General features: G+C 34.3%; 1 protein-coding gene across 13 annotated transcripts in view; it reads right to left on the reverse strand.

Moving 5' to 3' along the window:
• PCDH7 (protocadherin 7) overlaps window positions 1-13,283 on the reverse strand; it is a 413,286-nt gene that overhangs the window by 213,676 nt on the left and 186,327 nt on the right. For 5 of the 13 annotated variants that reach the window (XM_027052626.2, XM_027052690.2, XM_027052859.2 and 2 more), the window contains one exon: window positions 12,131-12,347. The exons of 1 other annotated variant lie outside the window; for it this stretch is intronic. In XM_027052626.2, the coding sequence (XP_026908427.1) occupies window positions 12,131-12,347 (217 nt within the window). The remainder of the gene's footprint in view (window positions 1-12,130; window positions 12,348-13,283) is intronic. 7 more of the 13 variants (XM_027052824.2, XM_027052734.2, XM_053217476.1 and 4 more) reach the window with 2 other exon arrangements.

Here is a 13,283-nt window from a genome sequence, read left to right on the forward strand (position 1 = left end):
GTAGAACATTGACGTGTTGAATTATTACACAGAAGAATTAAGTTAGATTTAAGAAGGAAATTTTCAATTTGAAAATTTATAAGACAGACAGACTCTTCTAAAAACCATCCCAAAAGGAATATAGAAACTTGATAGTCTGAAAGGACTCAAAATATAATGACTTTTGGTATAGAAAATGAATTATTTGATCCTCAAAATGTTATAGATGAGGTATTGCAAGGGAGAAAATGTGCATGGAATGGTGAAGTTGGGAGAGGCAAAGAAGTAAGGTTATTAGAATGCATAAAATAATAAAAAAAATGAAACCTCAGAGTCAATCTGTAGGAAAGTCCTCTAATCCTCCTTCAGGAATGAAATGTCAGAGAAATTCAGAACTTTTCATTTGGGTAAAGAAGAGTAATGTATTTCCTTTAGTATTTTCAAAAACTTAAAAAAAAAAAAGAAAAAGCAAAGGCTAAGTAATCAAGTCAAAAGTCCTATACTTTGTGCTCTGAAATAAAATGTGGTTACTTAAGAAAAACACACATGGGGACCTCTAAACCCATGGACAATTGATAGAACTAATTTAATAGCTACTTGATCCTGAGGACATAGGTAATCCTCAGACATGGGCTACAAAAGAAAAGGATGTGGGTCTGATTTCACGAAAGAGGATGAAAACAGTCTGGGGCTGAAATAGGCAGGAATTAGATTTTAGATCTTCATTATTCTGGAAGAAAGAGATGAACCAATGTTGTCCGGGAAACTAGAAGTGCCTCTCAAAATTGAATTCTCAAAGAACTAGTGAAGGCTGAACACAATTGATCACACCGAATAAAGGGGAGGAAGTTTAAGGCAAAGAACTCTGATAAAATACAGTTCTGTGTGAACATGTTGCTTCCAATCACCTATTTAAAGATGATGATGTATGGTTAACATTGCCCTGACCAAAGTAAAGGGAAAAAATAAGGATTGGGTCTTAAAACTTAATTTCCTCAAGTATTTATATATTTGAAGATTGAATTTTTTAGGTGGAGTCATCCAAGAAATTATGACTATAGAAACAACAATTTAAAAACTTACGTATATGTCTAGAAGATATTTTTGATACACCGTTGTGAGTGTTAGATATCACACACTCAAGAGGAACTGTTAGTAACTAGGCAGGTAAACAATAGCTCTGATGAATAATTGGTTAAATGTTTAGGTAATGCAAAGACACCTTACAGAATAGACCAGAAGCAAGGAATGAAAAGAAGTCTGGTTATATAAGCATGCTTAAAGCTGATATTGAAAAAATCATTTACATATTTTAAGAAAGAATATGCAGAATCCTTAAGAGATGACCTTAAAGAGAACAGAAAGCAAGAAAACAACAAAAGCAACAAACACAAGTTAGGACACAGCATCTTGGTTGGCACCTAGTACTAAAAGATGCCCTGAATCTAGGGAGCCAATGCAATCTATTTTTCAGGAGATGATCTATTCAGTGGTGGATGTGTTTCAGTAAACGTCATCTAGCCTCAGTGGGTCTGGATGACAAAGTCCCTCTTATGATTCCATTGTCACCAGGCGATCTTTCAAGAGATAATGCTGCCGATTTTCCTTGGGTCTCTTTAGAGATAAAGGGTACTGTCTTGAAGAGGAAGCAGGGATTTTCCAATTTCTTGAATAGGATACGCTCCTCAAAATTTAATAAACTAATGCTCAAGTTCAACATCAGGATCTTGTGATATTGTTGAGAACTGGCCTTGACCTTGTACAATTCTGTGCACTGGTAAAATGTGCACTGATAAAAATTGGATTTTTAGATTAAGAAAAAAATTCCAGGTACCACCTAGAGGCCACCTGGTAATCAGACAGATAGCCTTCTCTTGGCACACCTTATATTTTCATACAATCTGTTGAAAGTTTCAGGACAACGGCGAATGCATATACCAGGCTACAAATTGATATTTCTAGAGATTTCTGATGAGCCAAGTAGACATATGTGTCATTAAATAGAGGTGGCATTTTTATTCAGAAATTATTATGCAGCAATTGGTTAGATTACCTTGGGCTGGAAGACAAGTTTTATCAATAAAGTCCCTATTCACAATTCCTACTAAGCAACAATGATCACAGAGAAAGGAGAATAAATTTATGTGACATTGATGGTTGACCTTCCTTAGATAAAAACAACATCAAAAGTGACATCTGCCCGGAAAATCGTTATTAGTAAGTCTTTGCACATAATATATTTGGAGGCATTTCTTCCTTTGCATGGTGTACTAGCTATGGTAAGCATCTTTAACATGCATTTCTGTAGTGTTGTTTACATATAAAATAGACTGAATTTGGACAGTCCTTGTACTACGTTGCTTGAATTTATTTCTCAACCAAATTGTATTTTCATTATTTTCTGTTTTGAAGCATATCTATTTGCACAGTATTACCAACAATTAATGGCACTTTTATAGTGTCAGGAATCCCATAATCACAAAATAACATTTTTGATGATAACCAGGAAAATGTTATCAATTATTAGATCTCACAAAAAATGCAATTAGTCAGGCACTATTTGAATTTCAAGCCAGTGAGATGGACAAATGATGGCCTAGTATAAAGCAAAATATAAAAGTAAGAGGCCAAAACTCATTTAAAAGAGTAGCTAATATATTACTCAAGGAAATATGGAAGCTACTATACAGAAATTTCAGACTCTGTAGTACTTTCAGTAAATTTCATAAAAAATAAATAATAATTCTGAACAATAGGAGCATAAGATGATAAGAAATTAATTAAGATTACTGTCAAGGGATGCAACCCTGCCCCCACCTTTGATAATGACATTATAATTGTCTAGTTTGACCTAAAAAGAAATTCTTAAGTGTATTTTTATACTACATTTCCTGGTCTTCAGTTCTCTTAGTTGTTTCACTTCTGCTGAATCTCTATCAGAAACATTGGGCCCTTATTCCATACAACTAAGTTCAACAATTTTTTTGGATAACTGTGTATAGGGATTATTCCAGTTATATCTAGGCCAAGGTGAAGGCCCTGTTCTCAAACAGCTTACAGCACAGCGGAAGAGAAGAATGTAGAGAACAATATGTCTCTCAGTTGGGTTTACTAGTTCCTTTCATTATCAAGGTCTGCATGATCACGTGTCTACTTCTTTCATCTCTGCAACACTGGACATTTGATAACCACTACTGTCCTAATTCTAAATATCCCCTCAGCCTGCCATATTTTGTTTTTGCTTTTAAAAATTATCATTCTCAGGAACCTTCACTGAAACCTACTTCTCCATTACTTTTTTATATTTCATCATTTTTTTCAGATTCCATGTTGGGTATCATCTCTTCCCAGTGTCAAATGTTTAAGAGATGGTCTCACTATTCCCAAGATTTCATAATCACCAGGGTGATACTAACTCCTAAGGCTATATTTCTGTCTGTGTATACTCCCTAATTTCAGATGTACATTTCTGATGGTCTTCTAGGTATTGTCTGAATTTTGCAAAGGTACTTTAAAGTTCACATGTCTTAATCAGATTAATTCTCCTGGAAATGGGCTATTCTTCGCATTTTTGCCCGTTTGGCAAAGTAGCACCCCAGTTTTGCCACCCTCTCAGATTGGTCTCCTTGGCATCACTCACTATTCTTTATAACTTTGCTCATATTTCTACTTATCAAATCTCTACTTACCTATCCATCAAAGCTTGGCTGTGGGTTTTCATATCCCTAACTCATATCATCCTATGGTTTGGGTAGCATGCATTTTAAAATCTGCATAGAGCCTCTCACGACTTTATTTTTAATCATCTAAGTTGGTACATGCCATTCTCCATCACAATAGGCAAATGATTAGAAGTTAGAGAGCATGTCTCATTCACCTTTGGATCCCTCAAGGGAATGGGCACGGAGTAAATGCTCAAGAAATGGTTATTGAAGTCGATGAATTCTCTTAATATCCTAAATTCCCTGTTCATTGTATAAAATTTTCAGCTATGACTGCTATGACCTTTTGCTACAATTGCTGAGTTGGTGAAATGCAGCCTCATACTGAATAAAAACAATGGGCATAATTCAGTCTAGGCACTATGGCTGATAGGAATGCCACCTCAGAGAAGCATACCACTTCTCAGACCACATGTGGGTCCCCTGGTGACTTCATCAATGTAGATGATGAGCATTTCAGAGTGGAAATAAAATTGTAAAAGATTTATTTTGGAACAGAAATGAATGAGTCGACAGTCTTTAAGCAGCAGGACACTGCTCTACTATCTTTTATTACCAAAACACTATATAACACTCATCATAGTTTCATTTGAGCATACAGTTTCAAAAATTAGTGGGTTTTGAGATTATCATATTTTGGCGGTTGAAAATCTATTTAAAGGAAGCATTTAAATTTGCATGTGTTTAAAACATATCCTCATTTTGTAATAAACTTATAATTCTCCTTTTTGGACAGTAATGAGAAGGCATGCAAAATGATGAGACTCATGTCAAAAAAAAAAAATCAACCTGCATTTAAGTAAAAATGTATCTGAAATAAGATTTAGAAACAAGGCAACCTTTTGTCCATATATCAGATTGAAAGGGAATATGACATAAAGACTAACCTCCATGAACTCAGCTTGAAACTTAAGATAGCAATCACAAAAATAATTTGCAACCACAGCACAAGGAATGCATTAGTTTTTAAAAAATACAACTAATCTAATCCAATCTTTAATCTAATCATCTACTTGAGTAATATAATTGGTCTTCTGAAAAGACAATAACTTCAAAAAGTTATTTACAGGCCCTTATTAAGATTGAAAGAACTTTATATAAAGCACACATTTTATTATTAATTATCCATATTTATAAGTGGAGAGAGAACAGACATAAATTTAATCTGTTTTGTAGTTTAGACCTGGATTTAGTGTTCTGCCAATTTCATCCCAGATAAATTCTAGAGTTTTCTAAGTAATTACGTTTAGCAACAAGAACAAAAGGAAGATAAAGAAAGGGAAAAAAACAATAATTTGATTAGAAAAACTAAACAAATAATTTGACTTTTTTGGCTTAACATGAAGCCTCCAGGCCAATTTAATAATTATTTTTAAGTGATGTAGAAATGGGTAGGGAGAAAGAGAGGGTACAATGCAGATAACATTTTAAGGCCTTCTCCCAGCCCAGGAAGTTATTTATAATGTAAAAATTCCAATAAGTGCATTTGAAATCATTTCATCTGTATATTTGTCCTCTCCCTTCTCGGTACTTCACTGCTCTGAACTCCTCTAATGAGTTTCCTCCTCTCACATTATAGTGAAGTTATTGAAATCAAGTTTGTATCGCCCCAACATAAGGACTTGTACCATGAAGTCAGAGATTCTTTCTCATTCACTTCAACTTCCTCAGAGAACCTTGGTCATATTTTATTTTCAACACATTTGTTGAATCAAACGAATAACCACAGATTTGTCAGTATATAATTACCTCATTAAACAAGAGACAGGGATAATATTCCACTTTGCTTTACTTAAAAAGATAATGCTTTTCATAAATTAAAAAAAAAATAGGGGCGCCTGGGTGGCTCAGTTGGTTGAGCATCTGACTTCAGCTCAGGTCATAATCTCTCCATCTGTGAGTTCGAGCCCCGCGTCGGGCTCTGTGCTGACAGCTCGGAGCCTGGAGCCTGCTTCAGATTCTGTGTCTCCCTCTCTCTCTGACCCTCCCCTGATCATACTCTGTCTCTTTCTCTGTCAAAAATAAATAAACATTATTTTTTTAAAATAGCTGCAATAGAAGAGATAACAACAGAGTGTCTTTTATCCTCAAAGAAGAATACTCAAGTGAAACAGTTTCTCAATAAGTGGACTAACTTCTGAGGTTGAGGGTTAACTACACTTTACAGACAAATTCTACCATTTCTTTGACACATAAAAGATGCTTAAGAGTGTTGTCATATGTCAGCAACATCAAATTTTTTATACATAACTCTAGAGAAAAATCAGAAAGGTCTATCTGCAAAAAAAGGATGCAAAAAATATGGAGATAATACCCTAACTAAATAAGGAGCTACACATCGAATGCATTATCTAACAAGTGTGCTGGAATTCAGATAAGCAAATGATTTGAGAGTCTGAAGGCAACAAAGACACTAACTGACCTCTAAAGTCACTTTGAGATTTGATGAGAGCTCATTCTGTCCTCAAATGTCATAAGGGCTCAATAGAGTGATCTAGTTTTAAAGGACCAAATTAGAATAAAAAGGGTAATATGGCCACACATTTTATCAGTGTTAATTATTAATACTGAGATTAAAAAAGAAAGGGCTGAGAGTTCGGTAAGCATACTAATTGGTCACTTTTTTTCAGCTTGTTTTCCCTGTCAGTGTGAATATTTTAGAGCAGTTCAAAGGGAAATACACACCTGAAGAATACGCATTCAACAGGAACCCTGAGCATAAATGTAAAAAGATTTTAAAAGTGAGAAAGGAATATAGGAAGTAATGATGACTTATCCCCACCTTGAAAGGTGAAGAGCACAGAGAGTGGGGTTGATTTGATGCCAGAGGATAGAATCCTCCCTTCCTTTCATTTCAGATCCTTGATATACTTAAACATATCTGATGCTTTCATGATTAAGCTATTGTGTTATGTAAAATCTGCCTAAAGTCAATAATCAAAATTACTTCCTGTTACTATTTGAATCATAATAAATAATTCTATCATAAGTTCATATGGTGAAACTATTGCTACCCATTATTTAAGTATAAATTATTAGGTGCTATTACTTCATTTAGTTTCTCCCACAATAGTATGATTTACTATTGAAGGAAGCAGGGCTAAGAGAGGTGAGAAAACTGCACTGTTACTAAGAGGACAAACCAGAATTCAAACCGATGTCATCTGGTTGCAAAGCCTATTTTTTAAACTACTATATTCTACAGACAACGTTGCTTCTTGTCTAGGACAGTATCTTCTTTGGATTCTTTTGGATTGTGCTGCTCATTGACTGGAAAACTTCCGCGGCCCACATCTTGATTGGAGACAACATCTGTAATTACTTGCTGTCTCTAATCACCACGAAAAAGCACAACTGAGTAAAGCCCTACAAAAGTGGGGGCATGGTGGACTTGGGGATACTCGAGAGGCACAAAGCCATTTCACAGATGACTAGAAAAGGAGAAAATGCAATCCAACTCTGGCAACAAGAGTGCCACACTGAAAAACAGAACCATGGAAATGCATCCTTTCCAGGGTATGTGAGTGTCTTCCTGAAGGAAAAAAAAAAAAAAAAAAAATAGGTGGGGCATTTGTTTTGAGAGATTACGCTCCTGACATTAACAAGTATTTGGGCATCTTTGGAAAGATGGGAGACTGACTTGTTATTTAATTTAGTCTAAATGAAAACAGTACAAACCAACAGTGACTAGATGGGGGTACCCGAAAAGTGACCCCCATTGGGTAGGTGAATTGTAAATTGGATAGATGGGAGAAAAGCAGAGAGAAAACCCTTTATCCCACACCAGGTTATGAGGTTAGTCTCCATCCTCATTATCCTTGTTCATATAAAAATGGTACTTCATTTCCAATTGGTATTTCACATATACTGTCATTTATTTCTGAAATCAAAGGACAAGCACATAGCATATACAAAACGGCTTTGTGATGGACTGTACCATGTTCTAACCATCAAAAACAATGTATTCTAAACCCTATTGAACACATGTGGAGTGAGGGGAATGACTGAGACAATGATTAAGCCTAACATATAATTCTGAAAATGTAAGAGAGCTTGGAAGTGGGGGTACGCTCAAAAATATTAGTGTATAAATATCAAAATGATCTTTTAAAAATCTGGGAACATAAAGTGGCAGAAAATTAATTAGGCATTTAGCGTGGTCAACTTTTTTTTTTTTACTTTATTTAAGTTTTTGAAATCTGCCTTACAGACCAACTGCTATTTTTCAGTTTTAATTTACGTCTATGTTATACTAGTCGGAGGTTTACCTAGAGGAAAATAAATACCATTTTCTACCTTTTGTTAATTCTTACTCTGATCAAAGTACGTTGTCAAGCAAGAAAGTAAACGTGTTCATTCTATTGTGAGATCACTTAATTACAATTAATGTTTTGAAGGGCATTACACCCAGGGCCAGGTCAAATCTACAGATGGCTCTTGCATGGTGTGATTTGAGGGAGGCTCTAAAATTGTCTCCCACATTGACCTGCTAGGTACCAACGTTTCTACTCACCTAATCAGAAATCACACAATTTCATTCACTTGACTTCTTTATCTCATACGTGCATTACTACTATTAAAATGCACGTTTTGTAGGTTGCAAGGAAGGCCCTAGAATTCTTCCCTGCTCACATTAGCACAAATTTTCAAATTCATTTGCCATCTCACTAAGAGACCCAAAGTACTTTTTCTGACTTGGAAAGTAAAACATATAAGAAAAATGGGATGTAAGAAAAAAATCACAGATTGTTGGATCTGAGTAAGATTTTAGAGTTAATTCTGTTAACTGCCTTACAAATGATTAGTAGCAGATCCAGAAGGAGTTTGTGACCTACCCATTCATAATGGCAAAATTGGGATTGGAGGTCAAATATTTCTTATATTTGAATTGTTGAACACTATATATGGTTACGTGATATAGAACAAAGCCAAATTAACTTGCAAAGGTAATTCTGGGGGGCGACTGGGAAGAATAAGATGACTATGGCATTAATTCAAAAGTCAAGATAAATAGTGACAACAGAGCTAAAGCGAAGGTTAAATACCACTCGGTGAGAAAGTCTGACGACAACTGCCTAATGTAGAAAGGGGCAAGTTCTTGCATAGTCAATGTATGCTCCTAATGTGATGATGGTTTTAAGCTTACTATTTGGGTTTCACTTGAATTATGAATTTATTGCAGTAGGTTTCCCATTGTTTTAACATGTCATTATCAAGTATTTTATCAGTACTAAACTTCCCATCATGAGCTCCCTATTCTAAAATACCTTATCCCGTTAGGAATATTTTATTGAAATAATAAATAACCAATTTCCCCAATCTTATCGAAAGACCAACATGAAATAATCATACTATTGATAATAATCAAGAGAAAAGAAAATATTTTAGTGATCTTTTTCATAAATTAACGTATAATTCATAAACAATCCTTAAAATACTTTTTAATGATACCATTTCCATTACCGCTTTCCAGAGACCCATGGATATAAGTACCCTGGGTCTGAAATTATTAAAATGGTGGGACTCATTCTAATTATTAGATTCAGGTTTCACGAAATTACGTTTATTCTTACAGTGTATTCTTTTTCCTAAGCTAATAAAAGAATAAAACCTCATTCATCATTTGACAGTAAGGTGGGTTGGAATGTAGGCTAAAGCTTATTATAAAACCTATTAATCCACAAGCCCTCTTTATAAAATTGTGTTTATTATGCTAAAGTATAAGAAGCAAATAAATGCTTTTGTAAAACATAAGTGCATTTCACTACTTATCTACTTAAATTTTCCTTTTAGTTATTTCAGTTACTTTTAGTTATTTCCTTACTAAAGCATCTGTGACAACTTATTTTTATCATTAGCTTTTCTAGCGTATGTCCAGGTCACATCGTGACATTGGAATGTTGTTTTTGACTGGAAAATTATCTTCCAAACTTTACAATGAAAGTTAACCCAAAAATCAGTTATAACTACATTATTTCACATGGGTTAAAATTAAAGAAAACATTTGAGGTAATAATAATTAGGGACTAGGACAGCATCCAAAATGGTATTTTCATAGAAAATCCAATACAAATCCTGATTAAAACCTAACCAAGCAAAACGTTGCAGATTACCTGGATTCCAATTAAAGGTGACAAATGAATACTTGACAGGTTTCAATTCCAATTCTATTTATGTCAGAATGTCCATTAATATTGAAGATGAAGTTACCAGAATTCAAGCAATACAATTGTACTTTATGACTAGATAGTAGTCTGAAAACTTGGTCCCAACAAAACTTATTCAAATGCCAACTGCTACATTTGGATCACCCAAAGTGAATCACATCTCCTTCTGTCATTACCTATAGATCAAGACTAACATGAATCACGGCTGGCAGATGACAAATGATTACATAAAACTGAATTTCAAGTGTCAGTTACATACAAAATCAGAAAAATCAGTTCTATTATGATGGTCGTTGCTGATGACAAGACTAAAAACATGGTTACAAAAAATAACTAAACACCTTATGTGGGAAATGTTTGTCAGTAAACTTTCTAGTTTCTTAACAAGCTCACCTGTTAAGTTTTCCATGACATGTATGTTTCCTAAAAAGTAACTGATAATGTGTTTGTCACATATAATTATGTTTCTTACTCATCATTTCTTTCTTATTTTAAAGGTCGAATCCCCTTAAACTCAAAAAAACAGAAAAATAACATTAAAATGTGATTATAATGCCAATGATGCAAAATCCTTTCTGTTAATATAGCTGACATCCCAAAATAAAGACTTCCTTATACATACGGTGCTGAGAATGAAATAAATACTTTTTTAAACACAAATAAAATGATAACATCAAAAGGCAATCACAGATATAGGAATGTCCTTAAAATAAATCAATCCTTCCTTCCTTCTTAGGTGTGTGTATGTGTAATATTATTATAGTATCTTAGCTTAATTTTTACTTTTGTGCAAAGCATTTCAAACATATTTGCTTTAGAAATATATTCATCAGCAATGTAATTTATACCAAAATTTGGTAGTCATTTAAAATGATACTAAAAATAGTTAATTCTTAAAAAGCACATCAAACTCCCATCCACATAATCATACACCCCCATACACACAGATAAGCATGCCTTTATAGCCATAAGGCAAATGCCATATAACTCTGGATTGTTCATCAAGAGGGATATCCATCAACAGATCCTGATATCATATCTTCTCACCCAGATAACAATGTAGAAAACTAATTATTTAACATGATTTAGTTTAGCCATAATTTCACTTGGGCTCACTTGTCATCTATTACGCTCTAAGGTTGGATTTTAATATTCATAGGTAAACTTCCAGGAAAAAAAATCAGATTTCCCTGAATTAATATGCTCTATTTGCATACCATCACTAAAGAAACCAGTGTATAACAAAAGATAGAATGTCTTATTTCACTTGGGGGATGGGATGGTGAAAGGCAAATCCATTTCAAATGTTCACCAGAGATATAATGTGTGTGATCCCCCTTCCTTCACTTACATATAACCAAATCTCTTTTTACATTTGAAATAATCATAAAATTAGTATGAACTTTCCTCTTCCATCATTTGACACAAAGCTATTCCTAAGACATTTACTTATAACCTGAAATCCAAAAAATAAATCACCCGTTTGGGGGAAACATAAACAGATGTGAAAAGTTTATAAGAACTATCTGCAGTCTAACTTTATAACATCAAGAAAGTGTAGAGAAGGCCAATTGTGGTAATTATGAGAATCATCTCACAAAAGGGTAAGAATATGGAGTCCTAAAATTTGCTTTCTTCTCTTTCCCTTGCACAAAAATGAGAAGAAAAAAAAACCTTATAATTAAATGACAAGGAGTTCTAATAGTATTTACAATCTATTTTTTGAGAATAAGATATCATCGTTCTTGTTTGACTCCATTTCAGCTATCACTCAAAAGGAGAGGTTCCAAAACGCTTTACTGAATACGTCAGAAAAGAAAGAATTGAGCCAAGTGTGTTTATTGTCATTTCCTTTCACTGAGGCTGGACAATTGCAGTTGAAGAAATAGTTGCATGACAAAAATGAATAGAAGAAAACAATAACACAAGACCTTTATCAGTTTCTATCGTTTAGGTATTATGAGCTAATTTAGTTTAGTTTTTTGGTTTTTTTTTTTCATAGAAGGTACTAGTCTGATTTGTTTGTAAATGTGTTTACTTCTGACAGGTTGTTTGAAAATGATGGTGCAAGTTTGGTGAATTTTATCTATACAGTTATGTTCCTTTATTTGGTATTTCTGGACTTTAGCAAATATTTATTTTTTTTAGGTACAATAGTTTTAGTGTCAGCTATTTTGTTTTGGATTTAGACTGAGCCTCATGAGTCTACTTATTATGGCTCACTAGCGTGATTATGTGTGTGGATGCTGTGTTTGCCCCTACCATTTTCCATATGCTCTGCCTCACCAACACTGCCATCCGGCGTGGTCCTTTCGTAGCTGTCCTCTGGGAGTGGAAGGGCACCCAGCCTTGGCCCTGATGAACTCTTACTGCTTGGTGTCTCTGACTCCTCCAGCCCGCTGTCATAGCAACTCTGCAGTGACCCCTGATGTGGGTCCTGAGGCTGACTCACAACAGAAAACGTCACTCTACGAAATGGCTGCAAAAGAAAAGATTCTGAATGTCACTAAAGTGTAAGATTGTAAACGATCTTATTACAAAACACATAAACGACATACATCAAGGACTACCGGCGACTCATTCGATACAAAATGGTTAGAGATGTTCAACTCTATTTGGTTAACTGTGTTATCTGAGGCAGTGCCTAGAATTTCATTTTCATTGTGGAAAAAAAAAAACCTGAAAATTCCCTTTCTGCAAGGGAGATAAGAAAACAGCAATTTCACTAAAATACACATTTAACTCTATGTTAGTACCATGTATTCAACCTTCTTCTATTCTGTAGTCTTCACTTCAAATATGCTTTTCACAAATAGACTCTATCACAAGTGTCACTGATTTGGGAAGGCAATACACATTGAAATAATCATTGTAGGCATTCATTTTTAAAAACTCTGTCTGTATGAGACAATGGTTTTAAAATGAGTGTTCTGGCAGTTGACTCAAACTATTAAAGGGATAACTAACAAATAGGAATCTAGGGACACTGTTAGGAGATAGGAATACATTCCTGTTTTTCTTCTTATTAAAAATATTACCTATTGACCCTGAGACTGTAAGGGTAGCATTGAACTAATAGATAAAAGTTCCTTTAACCAGGGAACAGAAAATAAACCCCAAAGCTTAATTGTATGTGCTTACAACGACCGTTTATAGTTTGTTCAAAAGTAGTTACCGCACGCACAGCCTTTAAATTGTAATTTTAAAGTGTTGTAAATTTTTATCCAGTTGGATCCCACAAGTTACTATGACACCAAAGTTGGCTGCACTGAAGATTTACTATGTACAGAATTTACAGATTATTGTAACTACAAAACAAAACAAAAAAATTAGGCTCATTAAGGGAACAAACTAATGCCATGCATTGATAGTATTCTGCACATAACAGTTGAGGGAAAAAAGAAAAACAATATAA

This window comes from Acinonyx jubatus, chromosome B1, assembly GCF_027475565.1.
Source record: "Acinonyx jubatus isolate Ajub_Pintada_27869175 chromosome B1, VMU_Ajub_asm_v1.0, whole genome shotgun sequence".
Taxonomy (NCBI): Eukaryota; Metazoa; Chordata; class Mammalia; order Carnivora; family Felidae; genus Acinonyx; species Acinonyx jubatus.